General features: G+C 48.8%; 2 protein-coding genes across 6 annotated transcripts; one reads left to right on the forward strand and one right to left on the reverse strand.

Moving 5' to 3' along the window:
• Positions 1 to 814: 814 nt before the first annotated feature.
• On the reverse strand, positions 815 to 10,835 carry POMGNT1 (protein O-linked mannose N-acetylglucosaminyltransferase 1 (beta 1,2-)). 3 transcript variants are annotated; one of them, XM_037498630.2, is made up of 23 exons: positions 10,729 to 10,781; positions 10,124 to 10,293; positions 9,750 to 9,812; positions 9,410 to 9,524; positions 9,150 to 9,268; positions 8,135 to 8,200; positions 7,933 to 8,046; positions 7,001 to 7,118; positions 6,712 to 6,810; positions 6,432 to 6,559; positions 6,005 to 6,075; positions 5,711 to 5,786; positions 5,451 to 5,534; positions 5,319 to 5,360; positions 5,050 to 5,108; positions 4,649 to 4,721; positions 4,437 to 4,565; positions 4,228 to 4,353; positions 3,117 to 3,181; positions 2,885 to 2,929; positions 1,944 to 2,079; positions 1,589 to 1,698; positions 815 to 1,492 (listed from the first exon to the last, which is right to left on the reverse strand). In XM_037498630.2, exons 2-23 carry the CDS (start codon positions 10,241 to 10,243, stop codon positions 1,405 to 1,407), a joined length of 2,046 nt encoding a protein of 681 aa, XP_037354527.1. In that variant the 5' UTR covers positions 10,244 to 10,293; positions 10,729 to 10,781; the 3' UTR covers positions 815 to 1,404. The 3 variants fall into 3 exon arrangements, with proteins under 3 accessions (XP_037354527.1, XP_037354530.1, XP_037354528.1); XM_037498633.1 differs by lacking the exon at positions 9,750 to 9,812 and having other exon boundaries at positions 10,729 to 10,835; XM_037498631.2 differs by lacking the exon at positions 10,729 to 10,781 and having other exon boundaries at positions 10,124 to 10,574.
• Positions 9,992 to 26,669, forward strand: LURAP1 (leucine rich adaptor protein 1). Of its 3 annotated transcripts, XR_005122820.1 has the most exons (3): positions 9,992 to 10,172; positions 10,393 to 10,472; positions 26,038 to 26,075. XR_005122820.1 is itself a non-coding variant. In XM_037498634.2 (2 exons), the coding sequence occupies exons 1-2, from the start codon at positions 13,763 to 13,765 to the stop codon at positions 26,557 to 26,559; spliced, it is 720 nt and encodes a 239-aa protein (XP_037354531.1). In that variant the 5' UTR covers positions 11,322 to 13,762; the 3' UTR covers positions 26,560 to 26,669. The 3 variants fall into 3 exon arrangements, 1 of the variants encoding a protein (XP_037354531.1); XR_008550160.1 differs by lacking the exon at positions 10,393 to 10,472 and having other exon boundaries at positions 26,038 to 26,074; XM_037498634.2 differs by lacking the exons at positions 9,992 to 10,172; positions 10,393 to 10,472 and adding an exon at positions 11,322 to 13,960 and having other exon boundaries at positions 26,038 to 26,669.
• The last annotated feature ends 399 nt before the right edge of the window (positions 26,670 to 27,068 follow it).

Raw genomic sequence — 27,068 nt, forward strand, 5'->3', positions numbered from 1 at the left:
TTTTTTTTAAATTTATACAAGCACTGGGTATAGTCAGAAGCGTGGGAGGGTGAGAGAATTCACCAGAGCCAGAGGGGAGAGCAGAGCAGGCAGAATGATGAAGTACACTGCTGAGGGGAGCAGCGGGCACAGCAGGAGAGGTCTGTGCGCCATGTGGGACCCTTGCCTGGCGGCCGGGGATCGACTGGTGCTGCAGAGGCCGCAAGTAGCTTCACAACCCAGCGCTCAACCGCTGTGCCACCAGGGAGGCCCCAAGTATCCCTTTTTTTGCTTTCTTTTGCTCTATCTTTATGGACAGGTGTCTGGCTCATATTAGCTAGGCAGGAGACCTGATAGTTCAGCAGCAAGGAAGGGTCCTAGAGAGGGCCTCCCTGGTGGCGCAGGGGTTAAGACGCAACCTATGAAGCAATCTGCAGCCACTGCAGCATGAGTTCGATTCCCGGCCGGCCAGGGAGAAACCCACATGGCGGGACAGACCTCTCCTGTCTCCCCACTGCTCCCCTCAGCAGTGTATTTCAGTCCATCTGCTTGTTCTGTTTCCCACTCTGTCTCTGGTGAATCCTCTCACCCCTGCATCTCTGGCCTGTACCCCAATTCTTGTATAAAAATAAATAAATCTTTAAAAAAAAAAAAAAAAAGAAGGGTCCTAGAGAAAGCCTTGAAATTTGAGACTTGGGCATCCGATGGTCACCAAACAGTCCCAAATGGAAGATAAACTCTATGAAGGACAGTAAGGAAAACTTATCATCAATTATGACCCACCCATCTTTCTCTCCTCACAAACACACACATACACACAATCATAAGACACATCCCCAGAGGTTTTCTCCTTTTTTAATCAATGACCACCTTATCCAGCTTTGGAGACATGGACAAAGAAGAGGCTAAGAAGAGGCCTGGTTCAGTGTCTGAAGGTCTCTGAGTGAGTCTGCATCAGCAGGTGGGCCCCAGCTGGGCCTGTCCATGGGTTGGGCACACCAGTTTCCTGAGTAAGAACCAGCCCTACCCTCAGGGCAGCACCCCAGTCCAGTAAGAAGACAAGGCCCTCCAGGCTTCAGCCTGTTTCCAAGGCCCTCAGGACAGTCAATAAATAGGTGAGATTCTGAGCCAGGCCTGGGGTAAGGGTGTGTACAAAGGGCAGAATCAGCTGCCTGGGGATTCCAATGATTCCCAGGTAATATCCTGTCCTTTCCCAATGGGAAAGTAAATAAATAGACCTCCAACTCAGGAACAGGGACATAGGAGCAGGAGAACCTTCCCCTTGGAGTTAGTAATTAAGACTCATGTTAAAAACAAACCAGCCCCAGCCCCTGCAGTGTCTACAAAATCCTACAGGATGGGGTGAAGGGCTAGCCTGCCTGGGGGGTACACAGTACCCAGCCCTGCAGGGTCCTGGAGGAGGTCTCATGTCTGTTCTGCAGCTCCTGGGGCTCCTTCCTCCTTTGGGGGTGGCTCCAGGAAAATTGGGGTGATTGATAGTGGCTTCTTCACTCTGGAGAGGTAATATGAAAACATTTTGTAAAAGGCCATTACTATGTCCCCTAACCCCACTACTTTCCCCTTCCTAAGGCAGGAATGAATCACTCACGAGTAGGGGGAGGCTGGGACCCCCACCACCAGGAAGTGGTTCTTCTTCCGAAACAACCTCCACAGGCCCCGGTGGTTGCCACGCACATCCAGGTCCCAGATATGGAGGCACTGGTAGGGTGGGATAGGAGGAGAGGCATGGGTCAGAGCTGTGGGGAGGAGTCACTGAGACCATTAGCCTAGCTTTTCTGGCTCTTTAAAAGCAGCTTCCTCGAGAAAGCAACCTCCCGAATATGGATTTGGAAAAGGGGTTGTGAGAGCATGAAGAGAAAGTTCTAAGGTAGAAGATTCCAAAACAAAGATCCCTATATCTTGTGGGGAGGGGTATTCCTAAAATGGATGTGGTTTGGGGGCACCTTGGCAAGCTGAGTCCAGGTGGTGAAGTCATCCTCTTTCTTCATTCGAATAAAGGCCACGTAGGTGTGGCCCTCTGTGTCTGGCAGGAAAGAGTCTTCACAAGGGTTCTTGCTGTGGTCCAGAACCTCGGCTTCACTGTGGCAGGGTTGGGGAAGAAAGGCCAAGACAGGGCCCCCCTCATGTGCATGTCACACAAGGCCATGTCCTCAGTTTAATGCTCTGATATTGCTATCCTGAAATTCTTATAATTTTTTTTTAAAGATTTATTTATTTTTATGCATACAAGAGCTGTGGTACAGGCCAGAGGTGTGGGGGGTGAGAGGATTCATCAGAGACAGAGTGGGGAACAAAACAAGCAGATTAACTGAAGTACACTGCTGAGTGGAGCAGTAGGCAAGACAGGAGAGGTCTGCTTCGCCATGTGGGTTGCTCCCTGGCAGGCTGCGGACAGGTTCATCGGCTGCGTCCCAACCCCTTGCGCCACCAGGGAGGCCCAATTCTTATAATTTTTATTTTCATTTATTTATTTGTTTGTTTGTTGTTTATTTATTTATTTAAAGACTTATTTATTTATACAAGAACTGGGGTACAGGCCAGATTCGCAGGAGGGTGAGAAGATTCACCAGAGACAGAGCGGGGAAGAAAACAGACAGACTGATGAAATGCACTGCTGAGGGGAGCAGCAGGCGCGACAGAAGAGGTCTGCCGCACCATGTGGAACCCTCGCCAGCAGGCTGGGATCGAACCTGCGCTGCGGAGAATGCAGACAGCTTCACAGCGCAGAGCTCAACTGCCTGCACCACCAGGGGAGGCCCTTATAATTTTTAAACAAGGGGCTCTGTTTGCATTTTGCAGTGGGCCCCACAAATTACTGGCCCAAGACCCTCAATTTTGACTTCCCTCAGCCCATGCCACATATCCCAATTGCCCTAGGCCATACCTGAGCAGCCGGTGAACTTCTACTTCATAAGCTTCCTTCTTCAGACTGAAGGGGAGGGAGAAATTGGTCAAGGGTGAGGTAGCCTCTCAAGGCCTCCCAAGGGCAGGGCAAGAGGTCATAGGGGAAGCAGGGCTGGGGTAGACACACACACCCCAGGGTTGAAAGGGACTGTCAGGGATTAGTCATTAAGACTTCGTTAATATCCTCCCTTTGCCCTGTTCCCTGCCCCCACCTGTCCACGTTCCTGAGCTGGACACCTGGAACCGTGTTGAACTTGTGCTTCTTGAAGTAGGCCTCCTGGAGTTGGTGTGAGGGTAAAAGTCAGGGCCTTACATTGTCTGGTCCACACCATCCATTTGACCCACCACATATCTACAAGGCCTACAAATGATATCCCAGACCTATAAAAGTCCCTCTAGTTTTCTCCTGACTTCCCTGTCCTCTTCACAGCATCCTTGGCAGGCTATTACTAGCTTTAATTTGGGCTCAACCATTGCCAGAGAGCTCATACCCACACCAGCAGCTCAAGTTACTGACCTCTGAGCTAGTCCCTGCACCTAATGTGCTTAACCATTATGCCACATGCTTCCTTTGAGCCTGATGTTAAGTCAGGATTGGGTCTGCAAAGCAAGGGTGAGGTGTGGGGGGAGAAAGGAAGGAATCGGCTGGGCTTCAAGGGCTAAGGCAACTGTTATGACTAAGATACTAAGAGCAGTCTGAGGTAAATATCTGCCCCTCTCTGGAACACGAGTGGGGTGGTCTTGTATTAACCAACCTCTGAGGGCCCTTTTTGTTCCTAGGAGATTCCAAACTGATAGCTCTCCCCATTCCTTAGGGCTGGGCAGTCTCAAGGCTTCCCTTGCTGTATGAAACTGGGGAGTGACCCTTTGGACAGTCAGGGATGAGGTGTGGGGCTGAGGGCCTCCCTGTTCACTTTAGGCTAAAGTATGGGCCCCGGCACTCTCAAGGACAGGAGGGGACAGAGGAAAACTAGGGCTGGATAAGCGCTTGGCAGCAGAAATACCCTCCCCACACCCACAGTCTAGTGCTAAGAATAGTAATAATAAAAATAATACCAGCTAGCCCTTATATAACATTTCTAGTTCAAAGCATTTTACATATATTAACTTATTTAAACCTCATAACTCATAACTCTAGGAGAAAGATAGTATTTGTATACTCACTTTACAAATAAAGAAACAGGTAATGAGGATACATAATTTTCCCCATGTTGGTTACATGGCTAGTTAAATGGCAAGAGCTGTGATTGCTCCCAAGTCCATGTTCTTGACCTACATTCACCATACTGTGCCCCCTCCTCAATGTCCCTGCCTCCCACTCACATGGAAGTAGCCATTCATGTTGAGGCCAACGATGCCAAAGTGGTAGGATCGGGAAACATCAGGGATGATGCACTCTCGGCCTCGGCGCTGTTCAGGCATTCGCATCCACATGTCCCAGTCCCAGAGCTGGGGGGATGGAGGATTAGGAAGTCTAGGAGGTTCCCAACTAGTAGGGGATTCCAGGCCATTCACCCCACTTGCCAGGGTACCTTTTCTGGTGTGGGCCACTTGGGCTCCAATTCCTCCTTGTACAAGGACTTCCTGAGCACCCAGCCTAGCCCAGGCATGGTCTCCACACGGTACAGCAGTGCTGGGTCCTCAGCTGTGTGTTCGTAGCCCTGGGGAGAGGGAACCATGACAAGAGGGATTTTAATTTAGGATCTTACAAACTCCCCAGCTGACCCCTGGTCACTCAGCCTACCTGGTCATTCCATGCAGAGATACAATACAGGCTGTCATCCTCCTCTAGCAGGTGGATGGACTGGCTCAGGAAACTGAAAAAAGCAGGATCCAAGGGTTCAGGGAGGGGCAAGGAAAACCCAATCACACAGTGATGCTGGAAGAGCTGCACAGGCAACTCTGGAGTCATACCTCCTTCCCTTTCCCTCAAATTTCCACTGTCTCCATTCACCCTTTCTACTTCCTACTGTAGCCCCAACACCTGCCATCCCATCTTTGCTCAAGCTTTCCCCCTACTTTTGAGCTCACTTCCACCAGAAAGCTCTCTAAGACACCTCATTGCTTTCTTCCCTGGAGTCCCAGCCAGGCCAAAAGGGCCCCATGCGGCTTATTATCAGCTATATGAAGGGGCTCTCCCCTTACCTGAAAAAATCCACAGCAATGTCCAGGTCCTCTTCCAGAACTACAGCAAACTTGGCTTCCTGTAAGGGCAGGGGACAACATGATCCCAAGGTGGCCTTTCTCATTCTGCAATCCTCCACCCATAACCCAATTCTCAGGCAGCATTACCCCCATTTTCTAGAACAGGAGGATGAGGTCCAGGGAGGGCAAGAGCTTATTATATAATAAGACCAGATTTTATGCCCATGTCTCCCCTTCCTAGACCCAGGAGTTTCATCCTTACTACTCACCGGAAACAGGTTGAAAGTGGCAGTGAGGCTGGCCTTGTAGTGCTGGGTGGGGATTGGGAACAGGACATGTAAGCTCTGGGGTGGGTACCAGGGCTGGGTGTCTGCCCCTTCCCATCCCTGGCTGGGCAGTACCTGAGACACTCGGGCATTCTTGATGCTGATGGGAGTGTGCTGGATGCCCCTCAGACCAAAAAGCGCCACCACATCCATCGGCTCCTGGGGGGCATGGCCACTGGTCACCATGTGAGCCACCTTCCCCCTGCCCTCCGCTACAGGTTCTGACATGGCAAGCCCTTCGTATTTCATAGCCCTTGGTGGTCCCTGGCAATCACTGCTACTCAGCCCCTCAGTCCTGTTCTCTGTTCCACGCGAAGCTCCCGAGCCTCACTCACCTCATAGTAGCCATCGATGAAAACTGTTATCATCTGGGGAGACACCCCCTGGGCTGACAGCAGAGAGCGCAGCATCCTGGAGAGCCCAGGAATAGGTTAGGCCTCTTTGGCCTCCCAACTCAGGACTCCCCTGTGCTCATGGTTGGACCCAGATACCCCAAGTTTACCCATAGGGTGAACCTAGAATGCCTTTCTACCCACCTCAAGAGTTCATCCTGCAGAGATGAGCCTGGGGTGCCCACCCACTAAGCACTCTCCTGTTCAGAGCTGGGTATAGCCCATTCCCTGGCTCACCTGTACAAGTAATTGGGCCGGTTGCCTGCAATGACAGCCACAGGTACATTGAGGACCTTGTTGTCTGGGAGCTGAGGGAGAAACAACTTTTAGATTTTGCCTCATTCATTTTCCAAACTGGGATCCCCACGGAGGGAAAAATTCTTGGGGGAGAGGGGACGCCAGAGTAGAGAGGGAAAAGGCAGAGGGTCTTCCCTGCCTGACCCCTCCACCTACCCAGCCCAAGTCCAACTATGGGCCTTTGCCCACACAGCCTGCCCCATCCTCTGCAATCAGGACATCCCCTGTCTCTCAGAGCTCAGTATAGATCCACAGCTCCTGTTTCGCTCCCAGGCTGGGGTAGGGAAAAGTCCAACCTGGATCTTTCTTAGGGTCACTTGCCACCCTGGGAAGGAGTCCAAGCCTCATTGCCTAAGGCGCTACTCACTGGGTCAGGGCTGAACTCGATGGGTGTGGGGTCCTTGCAGCTGCACACACTCCCATAGCCCTCAACTTTGCTGCAGAAGCGCCGTCGGCGACGGTTCAGCTCTGTGTCTGCCCAGTGGCACTCTGCCTCTGAGGAAGGGATGGGATCGATGGGATAGGAACATGAGGCCATAAGGTTTGGAGAGCCCCAGGAATCCAGTCGAGAATAAATCCCCCTAGAGGACCCAAATGCCATACCCAGACCAGACACTGTCCCAGAGCTTAGGCCCCACTAACCCCACCTTCAGCTGAGCTCAGTGGCACATCTGTCTTCAGCAGAACTGGGTCTCCCCAGGAGGAGAGGGCAGGTGACTTAGAATGCTTCTCCCCGAGGACAGGACCTGGCAAGGAGCAGGAATAAGGGACAATGGAGGCTCAGGCTGTTTGGCAGCTTCTTCCCATCTCCCTGCCCGCTTTCATCCAACCCACCACCACTGACTCCTATATAACCCCCACCCCACATCATATCTGGGGGGTTCTGCTCCTCCCAGACTAAAGGTACTAAGGGTGGATGGCCTACAGTGCCAGTACCTCCTTTTCGTCCCACGAAGGCCCAGGTATCCCTCCAACCCAGGGCAGGGCCAGCCTGGCTGCCCAGGCTCCTCAGCAGAGCCTTGGCCGTGTCCTTGAGGTGGAAGGAGCCCTCATCCTGGGAGACCAGAGAAGGTAGATGGTCTGACCGGCATGGTTCCAGGAGCTCAAAACATTGAGCACCATGTAAAATCTTTTACTTAAATTAGCTTATCAAATTATCACAACATCCCTCTGTTACCATTTCACAGATAAGAAAACAGAAGAAGGCTTAGAGAGAGTCTAATAATCACCCCAAATCTCCAGGCTACTAAATCCTTACAATTCCACACAATCTGTGCCGTTCTCCTAGCTATCTCTCCACCTCCTTTTCTCACCACTCTCCTGCTTTCTCTCCAGCTCAATTCGCACCTGGCTATTCCTCAAGCATACCAAGCACCTTCCCCCTTCAGAGGCTTTGTACTTGCCAGTCTTTCCATGTAGAATGCTCTCCCTCCAGATATACCTGTTTCACTCACTTCCTCTAGCTTTCTACTCACACATCATTGCCTCACAGAGGCCTTCCCTTTCTAAAACACATTCCCCATCACTGTCTCCCTTGCTTTATTTTCTTCTTCATTATCATTTTCTGACATTATACATATATTTGGCTGCTTTATGTTGGACAGGACCCTGCTGGGATGTAAGCTTCCCAAGTGCAGGGACTCTCTCATTTTCCATTGTATCCCTAGCACCCAGAGCAGTGTCTGGCACACTCAAGGTACTCGGTAACTATCTGTTGAATTAATAAAAAACAACAGGTTAGGATTAGAACTGGAGTTACCTTCCTCCAGAGGTTTTCCTACTATGCCACACTGGGGCAGAGAACCCTGGGCCATGAGCAGGGTTGAAGCTGGGAAAATAGGAGGCAGGACCAGGGCAGAGTCACTGACCTTGACGGTACAGATCAGCACTCGGCCGGGTGCTACCATGTTGAGGAACAGCACCATGGCCTCATCCTCATGAGGTGAGTATGTGTCGAACACACGCTTTGCCATCACATGGCCCTGGCAGGAGACACAGCTCTTGTGAGTTAATGTCACCTGCAAAGGGCCCAGCTTTAGTCCTCCAGGTCCCCCACCCCTTGGACCTCACCGTGGCCTGGTTGAGGACGATGACATGGATGCCCCGGCCCTGTTCTCGAGCCTCGTCCTCCAGCACCTACAGGATGGCAATGACAAAGTTGAACTCTTCACTCTCACATTCAAGGTCTGTCTTAGAGACACTTAAAAAAAAGTTTCATGAAACCTCTCCTCCTGCCTATGCCTGTTCACACAGTTCTCTTCCAACGCAGCTTGAAGGCGACCTCTTCCAGAAGCGTCCATAGCCCCTTCATCAAAGGAAATCTCATATTTCTACAACCCTCCCCTCCATGGCTCCTTGAGTTTTTTTTTTTAAAATTTATTTATTTATTTTTAAAGATTTATTTATTTATTTATTTATACAAGCACTGGGTACAGTCAGAAGTGCAGGAGGGTGAAAGAATTCACCGAGCCAGAGCGGGGAGCAGAGCAGGCAGAAGGACCGAAGCACACTGCTGAGGGGAGCAGCGGGCGGCAGGAGAGGTCTGCGTGCCATGTGGGACCCTCCTCCGGTGGCCGGGGAGCAGCCGGGGATTGAACCAGCGCTGCAGAGGCTGCGGGCAGCTTCGCAACCCAAAGCTCAACCGCTGCGCCACCAGGGAGGCCCCGCTCCTTGAGTTCTTGACAACTTTTCCCTCATGCTGGAGAGATTACAGTCCATCAGACTGAGCCCCTCAAAACAGGACCAGGTCTGATACCTCCAGGTTCCCAGGGTCCAGGACAAGACTGAAGCCAAAGAAGGGATCAGGAAGTAGCGATGAAATAAATCAATAAATTAACTGCCTAGTAATACTAATTATCACTCTGGATAATATTTCACTATATATAAGACATTTCACATGCTTTTCATTTAATCCTCCAAAGTAGAGGTCATTAGTCTCAGTCTACAGATGAGGAACTGAGGGCCCCATAGTCACACTATAGTCAGAAGCTGGCAGAGGTGCAGGTTCTACTCAGGCAGTGGATCCCAATGCCCGTGGAATCACGCCCTGAATAGAACTAAGTACCCCAGACACTGGCCCACTCACCGTAGTGCCATCCACTGCCACATATACTTTGCTGCGACTTGAGTAGACCTCCACATCCAGGACCCGCCGGGGACCGCTGCCTCTGCGCCGTGGGGGCTCCAATCGGCCCAGGGCCTCATCTGTGGGGATGCATGTAACAGGTCATGGAGATCATCTCTCCAGCAGAGTGTCATTCCTTAGGACCTGCTATTTCAGCCTTGAGATCCCAGGGGACGCCTCTCCCAGGCTCTCCACCAATACTATCCTCAGTTTGGCCTCACCATAGTCTTGCTCTGGTTCCTGGTCTTCATTGGCTTCATTGATTGCTCGCCGTGTGTCCAGGATCAACTTGATGTTGACAATGACGGTCACCAATAGGAAAAGTACAGCCCCTGTCTGAGGGGGGGATGAGGACAACTAAAGAGAAGCACCCTCTCTAGACCACTGAGGGTCTTCCCAAGAGGAGGGCCCTGGGTGCAGTGAGGGCACAGGGAGTACCTGGGGCCTGTCTCTCTTCCCACTGTATGCCCAGCTTTACTTCCCCAACCAGGGTCCAGTTTAACCAATACCTCCTCCAGGGCACCTCCCCTGACGCTTCCCCTTCATCAGGGCCCTCCCTACCCAGAGCTCCTGTATTCTTCCATTTGAAGTCTTGATTTCCTTGGTCCCCTCCACAATTAGTTCCTAGAGATGCAGCCGGTCCCAGAGAACCAAGCTGGGGATCAGAAAACCTGGGTCCTAGCCCTGAATGCCTGACAGGTGTGTGACCCTGAGGACTCTTCCTGGGCAGACTTCAGGTTTCTGTCGGAAGACTCAGAGGGTGTACTTGAGTTCTGATTCCAGAACTCTGGGCCTAAAGCACTGCCTTATAGGGACATGACACAAAGAGGTTCCTTCTAGGTACCTGCTGCCCGTCCCCAGGGTGCCAGTGCCCATAATCTAGGCTGGGATAGAGCTGGGAGGGAATTCCTGGGAGACCTGGGACATTTCTATACCTGACAGAATCTTCTCAGGGCCCGCTGGTTGGTCAGTTTATACTTCCAGGTAAGATACCAGCTCCGCTTCTTCCGAGCCCCAAAGGGCTTGATGAGGGGGTTGGGCTTCCAGTCGTCCATGCCGAATTCCGGGGTCACCACTGTCCTGGCCAACCCATGCCTTCAGGAATCTGAGGGGACCAAAGGGTCACATGGGGTAAAGCGTCCCTCTTAAAGTAGGATGCCTTCTGGGGGGATAAGGAAGACCGCTCAGTAACTCTTCCCTGCAGGCACCCCTGCGTCGTGATCTGGGGAAAGTGGCTCAACTTCTCTGGAAAGGAAACCCGGAGAGCAGACAGTCAGACCCCTGGTAACCGTCAGGGCTGCCCAGGGCCCCGGAGGTGGAGGCCGAATAATCCAGGCTCCTCAGTCCCTACAAAGACCAAGTCCCAGGCCTTCTCCGTCCCGGGGCGGGCAAAGGGCCGCGATCCCCACCCTCCACCCCTCTCCACCCGCACCCCTCTCCTCAGGCCCCGCTCTCCTTCCGGGGCTCGGGTCCGCCCGAGGACTCGGGACATGGGCCCGGCCGCGCCGCCCCCGCCGGCCGCCCGCCCGGGGGCACTCACGGCTCAGGGGGCCCGGGCCGCGCTCGGGCCCCTCTCGGGCCAGCGCTGCTCGGCCCGGCGCGCCGCGGCCTCCGCCTCCTCCATGCCGCCGCGGCCCCGCCCCGGCCCGCCCGGCCCGCCTCCCCGCTTCCGCCGCCGCGGCCGCCGCGGGGTGAGAGGGCGGCGGGCGGCGCTTCGGGCGGCGAGTCTGCGGCCCTCGAGCGCCGGGCTGCGGGGCCGGCAGGTGGCCGGGGGGCTCCTGGAGGAGAACGGCTCCCCCGCTCCCCGGCCGGCGTCTCGGCTGAGGTGGAGCCCGAGCGCCGCGCACCGGACGCCCACGGCAGCCGGCGTTAGAGCCGCCACAGGCGTCGGGCGCAGCCGGCGCGCCCCCGCTGGCTTTGGCGAGGCTGGGGCTGCCCGGCCTGGGGAGGCCAAAGGGAAGGAGAACCCTGATGGTAGCGTTCACCTCGAGCTCGGGCCAGCCACTTCGCCTCTGTGCAGTGGGTGATTATGTGATGGACTTAGGTGATGTTTGTGCACCGTGCCAGTCTCTGGTCTAGGTACTTACATGACCTCATTCAGTTTCACAACAACTCCACGAGGTAGGTGCTCTTACTGTCCAATCTTATAAAAGAAACTGAGATCCATTGTCACAATGCTGGCTTCCAACTTAAGCGACCTGTCCCCAGGTTCTACTCTTAACTCCTGCACTGTGCTGACAGGGGTAATTCTTACAAAGTGGTCAAGTTAAATGAGCTGATACATATAAAGCGCTTAGCTCAACACAGTGGTTCTCAAACTTCAGCTTGCACTGAAATCACCGCGAGGGCGTATTAGATAAAACACAGAACACTGGGCCCCATTCTTGGAGTTTTTGATTCAGCGTCCTGGGACAGAGCCGAATGCTGCATTTCTAACCAGTTTCTATGGGATGGTGATGCTTATTGGAATTGAGTGGGGCATTTTTGGCAGGGAAGCATTATAATCTGATTTCAGAGAACATTTACTGTTTTGTGGAGAGTGGATTAAAAGGAGACAAAGGAAGCCTGAAGATCAGTTAGATATTTTTCATTTAACTATTCCATCTGCTTCATAAATTGTGGGATGATATCCCCCAGAATGTTCACACTGCTTATCTTAAGAGTTGAGGCAATAGGTGATTTTTTTCTAAGTAAGTATGTATTAGAACAGAAGAAATCCAAACCATCTTTATTAGCATTTTAAAAAGATGCCCCCCAGGGTTGATTCCCCCCACCCCCCAAATTCATTCTCTCTGGAAGATTCAACCACTCTCTCAAGACCTCTGTTACTATCTACATTTCTAAACTTTCTCCTGGGATCAGGCTGATCTGTGAGGACATCTTCACAGGTCCTTCCAATTCAGCACTACTGCTGTAATCATCTCTTGCCACGGTGGCTTCTTGGGTACCCTTCTTTAGTGAATGGCCTATCAGGCCAAACAGCTGAGAGTTTCTTGATTTCTCACCTCTCTCCTGCAACAAGTCTAGGTCTGTTTACTTATCACTCTAGTTCTGCACCACACACAATGGTGAGCACATAGTAAGCGTCCCATAATATTGATTGAAATCATTCAGTTTTTTAAATAAATATTTATTAAAGACTGCTATAAATAAAAGTCCTGTCCATCTTACCTCCTAAAGAGTCCTCAGTTCCGTTCTAATTCTCCAACCTCACAACCCACCTGTGGTTCAGGCCATTTCCGATTTCTGCCTTCCACATAGTCTTGCTTCCAGATTTTTACCCCTCCAGACCTTTCTCCTTGTAAAACGCAGAGTAACTTTCCAAAAGGCAAATTTTTTTTTGGTCAGTCTTTTATTTAAAATCCTTCCATGAGTCAAGGAAAAATATGTTACATAAAATTATACTGGTAACCATTAGATGAATTTAAAATAATGATAGAAATATCTAGGACCAATTGAAGAAGGGAATACAGAGTGTAATATTTATTATAATAGGAAGTCTGTAGAAATTATTTAAAATCAAGAAATAGTGGTAAAAGCCTATATGGAGTTATAAACACCAGGGAAAATATAGGTAAGAGTGGTTGCCACTGGAGAGTGGGGCTAAGGGTGGCAAAGAAAGGACAAGGGTAACTCTTTTTATTATCCATCCTTCTGAAAATGTTTGGATTAAAAACCAAAATCAAGCCAGGAACAACAAAAACAACGCAAAAGGTTTTCAGGGATCCTCATTGCCTATAGAATAAAATCCAAGTCTTTTAGAACCATCTTCCTATGACCTTGTTACTCAACAATGGGGGAGGGTCCCTTGGGCCAATCCTATAGCCATCAACTGGAAGCTAGTTAAAAATGCAGAATCTCAGGCTCTACCCCGGATTTGCAGAATCTTAATCGAGATTTTAAGATTCACAGATAACACATAAGCACAGTCAAGCTTAAGAAGCATCAGTCTACAGGTCAAGCATGATCTGGGGCCTTGGACCTCTTCAACAGATTGCTCTTCAATACTGATTGCTCTTCTTTGGTCGGAAGAACTTTACTTTTTATTCCTTTAGTCTAAATTTAGTGGCTACCCGGAGGGTGTGTGTGCGTAGTTAAATTCTAATCACAGTTTTAGACTCAGCTCCTTTACTCCAGGAAGCCTTCCAAAACTCTCTGCAGCCCTCCCTCACCAGTGTTTTTTAAACTCCCACGTCCCTAACTGAAAATGCCTAGCCTCCATTCGGCAAAAAATTTCTGGGCGCCTGATGCGCTGAACTGCCTAACTGGATCCAGTGCGAGGCTGGAGAGAAGCACCGAGCTCTACTTGAGTCTGCTCGCTCAGGTGCAAACCAGCATCGCCTAGTCTCCTGGGTCCGGGGGCCAACGGCTGTGCGCGCAGCTCTGGAATATTTATATACACAAACATACGCCATTGCGCGGCTTTTCTAAGCGTTACGGCACCGTCCTCCCGCCCCCGCGCCTCGCGGGCGGGGACCCACCGGTTCCGCTCAGTCCTAGCGGGGAGACAGAAGGACCCCCGGCAACCGGACCCTGGCGCCTGGTCGCCCCGCTCTGTCAAGGCAGAGGCCCGCATGGAGGGGTCAGTGGAGTCCCAGACGCCTGACCTTCGCGACGTGGAGAGCAAGGTGGGAAGGAAGACCCCAGAAGGGCTGCTGCGCGGACTGCGAGGCGAGTGGGAGTCGGAAATCTCGGGTGCCCTGCTGCTCCCAGGGGCGCCTAGCACAGGCCACGGCCTGGGGGACAAGATCATGGCGCTGAGGATGGAGCTGGTGAGTGTGGGCTCCCCCGACCAGGGCCACGGAGTCCCTAGCACAGGGCCGGAAGGGACCGACTCACGCCCCAGAGTTGAGCTGGAGAGGTGGTAGCTGAAACTCCCCACCTAACTTAGCAGGGGCCCTCCCACATCTGTTCTTAAACCTTGAGATCCATTAATTGCCCTCCTGGGTGAGTGGAGTGCGGAGGGATCCTGAAGACTTGGGGCACAAGCTCGTGGGAGTTTTTCCTGCCAAATCATTGGGAGGGGGTAGAAAGGTGAAGTCTGGGAAGCCCTGAGAACCGCACACTGCACGAATCTCATCCCTCTCCTTCATGTCAGGGCCGCCTATCCCCCCTCTCCCCCTCCTCCCTCCGCTACGATTATAACAAGGCAATCAATTTGGTCTCCTCCTGCAAACTAGTCCTGGGGTTTGTACCTGTGGCCCCAGTTTTCATGACAGGATTTTGCACAGAAGAGATTTCGATGGAAATTACCTGGATTAGGGCCACTGAAATCACCCTCTCTTTCCCCCACACTGCCCCCACACTCCACTTGAAATATTTGAAAACTCTTAGCACCTTAGCTGACACCAAGCAGCAGCTTCCCCAGCGTTGGTCCCATCATGTCTGACTCTGTCTCCCCCCAACCAGCCCTTCAGGTACACGGTACACGGGATATTTGGATCTTCTGTGTATCTCCTTCATGTGAACAGGAGGAAACAGGCACACTCTCCTTTCCCTGTTGCTGCTGGTGTAGATGAAGAGCCAAAAGAGTAGTTGCCTGCCCCCCTCCCATCACCCTCCTCAGGACCCCCAAGGCTCTGGTTCCGGTTAAGGGGGTGATTTACACCTGCTACTGCTTTGCAGCCAGTTCTGGGGAACTGAGAAATTGCCAGCAACTCTCTGGCCCAGAACCAGGAGGCCATAATGAGTGTTAGCTAATAAGTCTTTCTGGACCCTCACTGTGTACCCAGTTCTGTGCCAGCTTGAGCTGTTGAGGGAGTAGGGGTGGTGGTCATGGGAGCTCCCACACTGCTTAAGAGGCTGTGAGGAGAGCCTTGTGGACTGAGCAATACAGGAAAGATCCCCTGAGAGAAGGGTTTGAATGCCATGTGTGCACTTGGCCTTAAAGGGTGCAGGTGAGTGCCAACTTCTGCAGAGCAGGGCTGTGACTGTCCCCACCTAAGGGAAGGCTCTAGTTTCACCTCCCTGTACAAACTTTAGCTCAAGGCCTAGAAAGAGCCTACCTAGAATGTCCTGCTTTGGAAACTAACTTTCATCAAGTGCACATACCAGGCCCAGCACTTTACAAGATAGTCTCTTTTTTTTTTTATATTTTTTTAAAGATTTATTTATTTATGCATACAAGAGCTGGGGTACAGGCCAGAGATGCAGGGGGTGAGAGGATTCACCAGAGACAGAGTGGGGAACAGAACAGGCAGGCTGATGAAATACACAGCTGAGGGGAGCAGTGGGCGAGACAGGAGAGGTCTGCCTAGCCATGTGGGTTTCTCTCTGGCTGGCCGGGGATCGAACATCGGACTCATGCTGCAGAGGATGCAGGTTGCTTCATAGTGCAGTGCTTAACCCCTTGCGCCACCAGGGAGGCCCTACAAGATAGTCTCTTAATCCTCACAGCAACACTATTAGATAACTGAGGAGAGGTTATGTAATTCCCTGAAGTCATACAAAAAGTAAAACAAAACAAAAAAAAAAGCCAGACTTTGAACCCAGATGTTCTGCCTGCACTTTACATCTTTACCATTTGAGACCTGCTTTGTGCCAGACACTTTAAAACACATCTTATGTCATTGAAGTGAGGAAAGTAGTCATCATTTTCCCCATCTCACAGATGAAACTCGTTTGCAGGTGTTAAGGGACTTACCGGAGACCACACAGATTGCCAATAAAGAAACCTTGCTTTGTCTCTGGGTTTCTTTCCTGCTTTTGGTGGAGACTACCTGTTTGTAAACTTTAAAGGGGTATTTTTAATTTCTCTTTGTAGCTGTCTGTGTACTTGACCCAGCCTGACCTGGACTCCTGGGTTGCCCATGAAGAGCATAGGGGCCAGAACGGGGTGAAGCTTCTCATGTGAGCCATTTCTTCCCCCCTCTTTGGGCCAGGCATATCTACTGATAATTGATCTTTTTATGCAATCTGCTCTCCCCATTGGGTTGTACCCTGCCAGGACAAGGAGTGGGGCAGGGGATTCCCCTTGGAGCCACTTGTGGCTGAGCTTGTCCAAATCCTATAAGTACAGTTCTTCAACTGTCCCTTTCCCAGCTTACCTACAGGAAGTGGGCAGTGTTACCCTTGAGACCAAGGTCATCCCTGCTTCTCCCTGTCTTCCCTGTTGCTTCCCTCCCCTACTTAAAGGTTCAGTGAACCTGCCAGACTCTAATATGTGGGAAGGGGAAACAACAGCAACCTCCCCTCCTTAATCTCTCTACCCAAATAACTGTTGCTAGGACAACCTACTCCACTGAGCAGTTTGAGAAGAAAGGAAGGCAAGGAGGGAAAAAGCATGGGTTCCAGTTCAGGGCCTACTGCATCATTTTGTGCTCTTGAGCAGGGCTCTCTCTTCCACTGGACTCAGTTTTTCTTTTCTTTTCTTTTTTTTTTTTTAAAGATTTATTTATTTATTTATACACTGGGTATAGTCAGAAGCACTGGGTATAGTCAGAAGCGCGGGAGGGTGAGAGAATTCACCAGAGCCAGAGTAGGGAACAGAGCAGGCAGACTGACGAAATACATTGCTGAGGGGAGCAGCAGGTGGCAGGAAAGGTCTGCACACCAAGTGGGACCCTCGCCCCGTGGCCGGGCGCTGCAGAGACTGTGGGCAGCTTCGCAACCCAGCGCTCAACCACTGCGCCACCAGGGGAGGCCCTGGACTCAGTTTTTCTATCTCTTAGGGGAAGGGAGATTGTGATCTCTAAGAGCTTTTCAGGTAACAATAGTCTTGAATCTCAGCTCCCAACCAGGGAGCTAGGATTGGGACCTCTGGATTTTACCCCTGGACCTGATTTGGATTGAGAGGTAAAGGAACCTGCAGAGTCTGATATGTATATGTGTTAGTGGGAAGAGTCAGGCACCTCGATCATCCTAGGGGGATTGGGGTAGGTAGAGCAGCCTTCTAGGCTGCAACTCTCCTGAGCTATTTATCTCTTTCCTACTTCCAAAGAGATGGTATAAAATGAGTTGTTCCTTTTTTTGGCAAAAAAGCCTTGCTTTTTTCTATCCTGAGGTGTGATGCTTTCCTAGTCAAGGAATCCCACTGTCAGGACTACAGAATCTGGTTCTCACATTCATTTCCGTCAACAGAGTAAACCCAAACCTCCTGAACCTTTGGGACCAAAGATAATAAAGGCAAGAGAATCACAGAACTGAATATGCCCATCTAATCCTAGGCACCAGACTGGGATAGGGAAAGAGGGAGATAGAGCAATAATTCTAGTACAGAATGATAAGTGCTCTGGAACCCAGGGAGGGCTTCCTGGAATTCCTTCTTTATAGAGTGACATGATCACATTTGGAAAGGTCACTTTGAATTGTAGGGAGCACATGCTGTTTCTTCTGGTTGGAGTGCCTCTTTCTACTGGTCCCTCTGGCTAAGTCCTACTTCACTTTCAAGTCTCAGCTCATGTGCCTTTTTCTAACCTCCCCTGGTTGGGTTATGCCTTGTATGTGTGCACAGCCCCCTATATAACAGTTATTTCTCTTAGCAATTGCCCTACTGAATTTTTAAAAAAGATTTATTTTATGCATACAATAACTGGGGTGTAGGCCGGAGGTGCGGGGGATGAGAGGATTCACCAGAGACAGAGTGGGGAGCAGAACAGGCATATCTACTGAAAAATACTGTTGAGGGGAGCAGCGGGGAGACATGATAGGTCTGTGTGCCATGTGGGTTAGCTCCTTGGCTGGGGATCAAACTCATGCCACAGTGGCTGGATAGTGCCAAGACTTTAACCACTGTGTCACCAGGGAGGCCCCATACTGAATTTTAACTGCTTGTATTGTCTTGTCTTCCCCTAAGGGTGAGAGATGGTGTTTTTCTTTCTTTATTTAACACAATTCCATGCCTATGAGAAATGTTTAATAAATATTGTTCTATGACTAAATGGATTAATTCCTTCTTGAGGAAGGGCAGGGAAGACTTCCTAGAGGAGGTAGCATTTGAGTTTGACCTTCAAGAATTTATAGTCAGTGGGAATTCCAATTCAATGGCAGATTGAATACATGTACTTTACTTCCATTCTCTCTTGAAATTATACTAAAAAAGTCAGGATTATTTTAGAAGCATGAACCCTTATGACAACAAGGATAGGAAAAAAGATAGAACAACACAATTTTGGAAGCTGAAAAACAGAAGGGGGAGTGGAAACTAATTTAGTAGACCTGAAAAAAGCTGAATTCCAAGTCAGCAGTGGGGAAAACTGAAATCAACAAACCATTTTATACTACAGGAATTAGAAGCAGCAGATATTTCTGAGTCAGCTGAGAGCCCTCTTTGATTCCTCATCTTCCTCTTGTAATTAGTCTAGGCCTGTTCCCTGCACCACACACAATGCCTGGCATGTTATAGGCTCTACATAGTATTTATTGAAATCATTCATTTGCACTGGGGGTACAAGTGGGGTGGAAAACAATAGGGTTGGTTTATGTTTAAGAATCATAATCTAGGGCCTCCCTGGTGGCGTATGCAGTTAAGCACAGCGCTGTGAAGCTGCCTGCAGCCTCTGCAGTGTGGGTTCGATCCCGGCCAGGGAGATACCCACATAGCATGGCAGACCTCTCCTGTCTCGCCCACTGCTCCCCTCAGCAGTGTATTTCAGTCTACTTGTTCTGTTCCCCACTCTGTCTCTGGTGAATCCTCTCACCCTCCTGCACATCTGGCCTGTACCCTGGTTCTTGTATAGATAAAATCTTAAAAAAAAAAAAAAGTGGGGCCTCCCTTGGTGGCGCAGCAGTTGAGTGCTGGGCTGCGAAGCTGCCCACAGCCTCTGCAGCGCTGGTTCAATCCCCGGCCACCGGCGAGGGTGCCACATGGCACGGCAGACCTCTCTTGCCGCGCCCGCTGCTCCCCTCAGCAGTGTATTTTGTCAGTCTGCCTGTTCTGCTCCCCACTCTGGCTCTAGTGAATTCTCTCACCCTCCCGCTTTTCTGACTGTACCCAATGCTTGTTTAAATAAATAAATCTTTAAAAAAAAAAAAAGAATCATAATCAAGGGGCCTCCTTGGTGACCTAGGGGATAAGTCTCAGGCTGTCATCCCTATGGCCTGAGTTTAATCCCCAGCCAGGGACCTGACCCATATGGCACAGCAGACTCTCCTGTCTGGCCTGCTGCTCCCCTCACCAGTATATTTCAGAAGATTTGCCTGTTCCACTCTGCGTCTGGTGAATCCTCTCCCCACCACCCCGCACCTCCGGCCTGCACCCCAGTTCTTCTATCCATAAATAAAGAAAAAAAGAAAACAAAAAAAAAAGAATCATAAAGTAAGAGCTAAGACAGTTGATCTTAAAAGTTTTCATCACACATAAGAAAAATTTGTAGGGCCTCCCCGGTGTCGCTGCGGTTGAGCACTGGGTTGCGAAGCTGCCCGCAGCCTCTGCAGCACCGGTTCGATCCCCGGCCACCCCGGCCACCGGGTGAGGGTCCCACATGGCGCGCAGACCTCTCCTGCCGCCCGCTGCTCCCCTCAGCAGTGCACTTCGGTCCCTCTGCCTGCTCTGTTCCCCGCTCTGACTCTGGTGAATTCTCTCACCCTCCCATGCTTCTGACTGTACCCAGTGCTTGTATAAATAAATAAATAAATCTTTAAAAAAAAAAATTTGTAAATGTATGGTGATGGGTGATAGCTAGAGTTATTGTGGTGATAATTTTGCAATATATACAATTATGCAATGATTATGTTATATACCTGAAACATGTTATATATCAATTATACTGTTATAAAAAAACAAAGGGAAAAATTATCATCTAGTAAAAAACTAACTTTCAAATTTATCATTTTGGGAAGTATGGAAAACATTTAAAAAGTTTTTAGCCCTTAGTGGAGAAAATAAACTTTTTACTAAAAAGTAATACTAAGAAGAGAAGCTCTATTCTAGATATAATTTACTAATTCTCTGTAGCCATTGGGCAACTCAGAAAGCCATAATCACAAAGTATATGTAATTTATAACCTTTTATAAAAACTCAGCAACAAGTAGGGCTTTTCCCTACTTTGAGAAGGTAAGACATGAAGTAACTAAGTGATTTCCCTTTTTTATTATTTATTTATTTATTTTTTAAAGGATTTATTTATTGGGGCCTTCCTGGTGGCACGAGGGGTTAAGACACAACCTGTGAAGCTACCCACAGCCACTGCAGCATGAGTTCAATCCCTGGCCAGGGAGCTACCCACATGACACAGCAGACCTCTCCTGACTCACCTGCTGTTCCCCTCAGCAATATATTTCAGTCAGTCTGCCTGTTCTGTTCCCTACTCTGTTTCTGGTGAATCCTCACCCCCCACACCTCTGGCCTGTACCCTAGTTCTTGTATGCATAAATAAATAAATCTTTAAAAAATAATAAAAAGATGTATTTATTTATGCGTACAAGAGCTGGGATACAAGACAGAGGTGCAGGGGGTAAGAGGATTCACCAGACACAGAGTGGGGAACAGAGCAGGTGGATTTTTTTTTTTTAAGATTTATTTATTTATTTATACAAGCACTGGGTACAGTCAGAAGTGCAAGAGGGTGAGAGAATTCACCAGAGCCAGAGTGGGGAGCAGAACAGGCAGACTGAGGAAGTACACTGCTGAGGGGAGCAGTTGGCGTGACAGGAGAGGTCTGTGCGCCATTTGGACCCTCCCCAGAGGCCGGGAATGGAACCGGTGCTGCAGAGGCTGCTGGCAGCTTCACAGCTCAGCGCTCAACCACTGCACCACTGGGGAGGCCCCAGAGCAGGTGGATTTACTGAAATACAAGGGGAGCAGCAGGTAAGACAGGAGCATGTGGGTTAGCTCCCTGGCCAGCTGGGGATTGAACTCATGCTGCAGTGGCTGCTGATAGCTTCATAGTGCTGAGACTTGATCCTTTGAGCCTCCAGGGAGGCCCAATTTCCCTTTTTTTTAAATCAATCTTTGGACTTGGATTTTGGTATATCCTTTCAGAACTATTTCAAATAGGCTCTAATCAAAACTAGAGTTACTTTTTTATTTGTGTACAGTCATGAAATCAGAAGTAAACATTGATGCTGGCATAAATTAAATCACTGAAAATTTTCCTGTGTATTTTATTCATAATATTAATCCGTTTTATTCACATATTCACAATGTCAAGAAAAGTAAAATAATAATGGATGTTTATAACTATGCTGTTACAACTGCTGCCAGGAATGTAGTGGCTCAGTGTTTATCTAGTTAAGTTCACTTTCCAAAAAAAGGCATATGAAGTAAAGAGGAATCAGCCATCTTAAAAAAAGATAAGATCATATGCTTAGATTGTTTTTTAATGATTTATTTATTTATGCATACAAGAACTGGGTGTAAACCAGAGGTGCAGGGAATGGGTGTGTGAGAGGATTCACCAGAGACAGAATGGGGAACAGAACAGGCAGATTGACTGAAATACACTGCTGAGGGGAGCAGCAGGCGAGTCAGGAGAGGTCAGCTGGGCCATGTGGGTTACTTCCATGGCCGGGGACCGAACTTATGCTGCAGAGGCTGCCGATAGCTTCATAGTGCTATGTCTTAACCCCTTGCGCCACGAGAGAGGCCCCGCCTCAATGAACAAATTTTTGGTCTTATTCTAGTTTATCATGTAGATGTAAGTAAAGCAATGTTTCTTGGTTAACTCAGTAAAATTCATCAAAATATATATTTATAAATGCTAAAAAAATAATAGAATAAAAGGTTTCTGGATTCGGAGACACCAAACACAGCAGAAGGCAAGAAGGATTAAAGAGAAATGTCCTAAAAAACATTAAATGCCCCTCCTAGTCTTTCTTGCTACTATAATATTGGCAGCTTTGCTTACATTTTACTCTCTACATGGGTATAATGTGGGGAACGTGATGAACCCAAGAGAAAAAAAAAAAAACAAAAAAACACAAAGATACTGACTTTAGGCCTTACCTAAATCAAACAACCTCACCAAATAACCCTTGGGGAGGCTCAGAGTTGGCAAGCTTCACACATACACAGAGTGTCCAATAAATTTATTTAGAGACCTACCCTTGAAGGGTGATCAGCAACTAAAGATCATAAGACATCTGATGCAACCTTTCTTTTTTTTTAAAGATTGGATTTATTTATAAATGCAAGAGCTGGGGTACAGGCCAGTGGTGTAGGGGGTGAGAGGATTCACCAGAGACAGAGCGGGGAACAGAACAGGCAGATTGACTGAAATACACTGCTGAGGGGAGCAGCGGGCAAGACAGGAGAGGTCTGCTGCACCATGTGGGTTACTCCCTGGCTGGTCAGGAATCAAACTCATGCTGCAGAGGCTGCGGATTGCTTCATAGTGAGGTGCTTAACCCCTTGTGCCACCAGGGAGGCCCTGATGAGACCTTCTGACTACGTACAGCTAAACAGAGGAAAGCAACTTGCATGAAATGGAGATCAACAGGGAGATGTATCATTAACTATATCCTTAAAGAAATGAGATAGTGTTGTAGTGATGAACAAATTAGGGAAATTAGGGCCTCCCTGGTGGTGCAAGGGGTTAAGACACAACCTATGAAGCTATCAAACTATGAAGCAACCTATGAAGCAGCATGAGTTCGATCCCCAGCCAGCCAGGGAGCAGCCCACATGGCGCAGCAGACCTCTCCTCTCTCCCACTGTTCCCCTCAGCAGTGTATTTCAGTCAGTCTGCCTGTTCTGTTCCCCACTCTGTCTCTGGTAAATCCTCTCACCCCCCACACACCTCTGGCCTGTATCCCAGCTCTTGTATGCATAAATAAATAAATCTTAAAAAAAAAAAAAAAGACAGAAAATTACTTTAAAAAATCAGAAGACAATAAATACTTCTTGGAAGGAAAAACATGATAGGAAAAAAATTAAAAAACTCAATGGAAGTGTTGATAATGTTGAAATATTTCAGAAACTGGAGCAAATATGGAAAGAAATGGGAGAGGAAAAAAAATAGAATATCAATCCAGCATGTCCTCTAGCCATATAATAGGATTTCCAAAAAGATCAGAAAAATATTGGGGGAGAAATGACCATCAGAGAAATAATTAAAATCTCCCAGAACTTAAAAGCTATGCATTTCAGATTAAAAGGGGCCAACAAGTGGCCTGTGGAAATTTAGAACACTAGGAACATAGTTGATTGTAAAAACTGCCAGAGTGGGAAAATAGACATGTACAAATTATGTGAATTAGAATGGCATCAGACTTTTAAAGTAAAACAGAAAATTAGAAGATAATGGAACAATGTCTTTAATTCTGAGAAAAAATTTCAACCTTGAATTCTGTACTCAGCCAAGCTACCAACAGTGTGAGAGAATAACATTTTATAGCACCAAAGCTTCAATAAATAAATGTCCTATGCAGACTTTCTCAGGAAGCTACTGGAGGAAGAGCATCACATGCAAATGAAAGAATAAATCTGTAAAGAGGACTTGGGATAAAGGAAGCTCAGTAAGGGCCAAAGGAGATCCCTAAGATGAGATGAGAGGAGATTCTTGGAGTACAGTTGTATAACAGGGAGAGATTGGAGCATATCACAAGGCTATTAAAAGAGCTGCCTCGGGCCTCCCCGGTGGCGCAGCGGTTGGGCGCTGGGTTGCGAGGTTGCCCGCAGCCTCTGCAGCGCCGGTTAGATATCCGGCTGCTCCCGGGCCACCGGAGGAGGATCCCACATGGCACGCAGACCTCTCCTGCCGCCCGCTGCTCCCCTCAGCAGTGTACTTCAGTCCATCTGCCTGCTCTGCTCCCCGCTCTGGCTCTGGTGAATTCTCTCACCCTCCCGTGCTTCTGACTGTACCCAGTGCTTGTATAAATAAATAAATAAATCTTTAAAAAAAAAATAAAATAAAAGAGCTGCCTCTAGGAAGATAGAATAGATGTAACATGTTTGAAAGCCTGGAGAGGGAAACTAAGATAATTGCGAGAGGGTTGGGGATGACTTACTGATAGCAAACTAAATAAAATAGTTGTTGTTGGGGCTTCCCTGGTGACCTAGGGGTTATGTCTCATTGCTATCACGTTATGGCCTGAGTTCCATCCCTGGACAGGGAGATAACTCACATATAGTGCAGCATATAGTGTCTTGTCCACTGCACCCCTTAGCAGTATATTTCAGTGATTATGCCTGTTCTGCTCCTCACTCTGTCTCTAGTGAATGCTCTCACCCCCAGCACCTCTGGCCTAAACACCTGTTACTCTACCAAAAATTAAAAAGTTGTTGTCATCATAGTAGTTCTAAGGAAAACATACATTTATGAGAAATGAAAAGTAACCATAGTAAACTACATGGCTTAGATGTAAATAGCATTTCTAAGTACTAATAAGTTAACACTGAATTTTATTGTATCTATTGGGAAGTTGGGTATCAATATGGGAAAAGTGTGGGAAATGGGATGAAAGTGTCAAATCTATAACCTTTTCCAATGTGAGAAGTCAACAGAAAATACAAAAAACTTAAGAAGTACCCTGTTACTTGGAGATTAGGAGGTAAATACCAAAATAAACTGCTAAAAAATAAATAGTAGCTGTCTCTGGGACTTAGGACTAGGATGGGAGAACTATTACTTTTCATAATCTTGCAGAACTGTTTACCTCTTTAATCTGTACACATCTTTTACTTTGATTAAAAGGAAAATTCAGTAAAATGAAATTTAGGAAATGATGTGTAGCAAGACCTGGGGTCATAGGGAAGTGTGCTGGAGGTGAAGCTAGAAAGAGGGGCAAGAGCTGTATTATGATGGGCTTTAGAATGCCAGTTGCTAAAATGTTTAGATTTTTTTTTCAATAAGAATGTAAACCAGGGCCTCCTCAGTGGCGCAGTGGTTGAGCGCTGGGTTGCGAAGCTGCCCGCAGCCTCCGCAGCACCGGTTCAATCCCCGGCTGCTCCCCGGCCACCAGAGGAGGGTCCCACATGGCGCGCAGACCTCTCCTGCCGCCCGCTGCTCCCCTCAGCAGTGTCCTTTGGTCCTTCTGCCTGCTCTGCTCCCCACTCTGGCTCTGGTGAATTCTCTCACCCTCCCGCGCTTCTGACTGTACCCAGTGCATGTATAAACAAACAAACAAACAAATAAATAAATAAAACATGCCTCTTTAAAAAAAAAAAAAAAAGAATGCAAACCATAAAAGCTGTTGAGCATGGGAGGGACAGGTTCAGACTTGTGCCTGGAGAAGATAAATCAGTGCATCTGGGCTAAAGGGACCCTAGAGATTACCCAAGTGAGTCACACTTACTCCCAGTACAGACAGGGAGACTGGTGTGTGGTGGGTTTAATCCTGAATCCCCAGTCAGTGTGATTATGACCTTTCTAAATTTTAACCAATCCTCTTCTCCCTTAGCAATTGATACCAACACTCTGAAGGGATTTAGTGAGCAGGTTAGCTCTCTCTTTATTCCCCAGCTCCTGCCTTCTTTTGTTCCATCTACTTCCCAATTAACACCTGGCCCCCATCAGGTTCTCTTTGTCTGTTTCCAAGTCTCACTAGTAAAATCTGGACTTGTTCAATAGTTAATACCCTATCAATGAAGTTCAAAGCTCAGTAGGGTCAGATTTTAATATTTAATGTTTACTGAGACTTTACTCTGTGCCAGCCCCTGTGCTTAATATTTAATAGACAGCATCTCAGAATTTTCTTAGCCACCTGGAAAGTGAGTCATTTAGCCCTATTTTAGGATCTAGGAAAATGAAGCTCAAAGAATCTAAGAAAGTTGCCCACAGTCACATAGCTTATCAGTAATAGAGTTGAGATTTTAAAGTTTGTTTCTAAAGCCCATACTCCAAACCACTCTATTTCCATGTTTCCTGAAAGTAAAGCACGGTGGTTTGACCACAAGGCAGGGGCCTCTGGAAACACTAGAGAAACCCATGGCCTAGAACCAGGGACTGATTCCTTTTCCCACTCCCTCAGGCTTACCTGCGAGCCATCGATGTGAAGATCCTGCAGCAGCTGGTGACCTTGAATGAGGGCATCGAGGCAGTGCGCTGGCTATTGGAAGAGCGGGGGACATTGACCAGCCACTGCAGCAGCCTCACCAGCAGCCAATATAGCCTGACAGGCGGGAGCCCAGGCCGCTCAAGGCGAGGCAGCTGGGATAGCCTGCCAGACACTAGCTCCACTGACCGGCTGGACAGTGTCTCCATCGGCAGCTTCCTGGACACAGTGACCCCCAGCGAGCTGGATGAACAGGGCCCTCCCGGGGCTCCCCGTCCTGACATGGACTGGGCAAAGGTTATTCCTGGTGGGGAGAGGGCCAGGACTGAAGTGGACCTGACAGCCACCATGCTAGGGAACTTGAGGGCTTCATGGAAGCTCCCAGGGGAGGGGTTCCTAGGTCCACCTCTTGAGCCAGCAGAGGATGAGAGTGCCAAGCTGGACTTTGAGGCCCACTGGTACTGGGGGCAGTGTCAGGATGATGTTACCTTCCTGTAACAACTTTTCCACCCTTTTTATACTCCTGTGGTTCTTTCATCACTAGGCCCTGATCTCCCTTGAAATTTATCCTCCCTCAATCTGGGAGTAGGAAGAGACTGCATTGAAATTAGTTACCATGGAAACCTGACTTCATCATCCTTCTGGTGCCTGGAGAGGCTCTGCCTTTATCCCTCAAGACACTTTATCCCTAGAGCTATTTCTATAGATCTGTTGACTCTAGAGGTTTGACTCAAGGTTCCTGGTGTGATGGTATCTCATGTCCTATTCCTCTCCTTCCCCAACTAGATAAGGATTTGGGGCCCCTGGGAGGTCTCTGATGAAGAGATGGAGGTGTAATGACATCATCTTATCCAACATCTAGGAGCCTTAACCCCCTTCGTGGTCAAAATGGAGGATTGTGGAAGGTCATGGACCAATCCTCCTTGGATTGGCCTTCCCAGAAACCTTAGGGTTGGTAGAACTGTTATAGGGCAGCCCCGAGGTGGTGGTGGGATTTGGAGTTGCCA

The sequence above is a fragment of the Talpa occidentalis genome, unplaced genomic scaffold (assembly GCF_014898055.3).
Source record: "Talpa occidentalis isolate TD23 unplaced genomic scaffold, MPIMG_talOcc4v2.1 talOcc4.9, whole genome shotgun sequence".
In the NCBI taxonomy this organism is placed as follows: domain Eukaryota; kingdom Metazoa; phylum Chordata; class Mammalia; order Eulipotyphla; family Talpidae; genus Talpa; species Talpa occidentalis.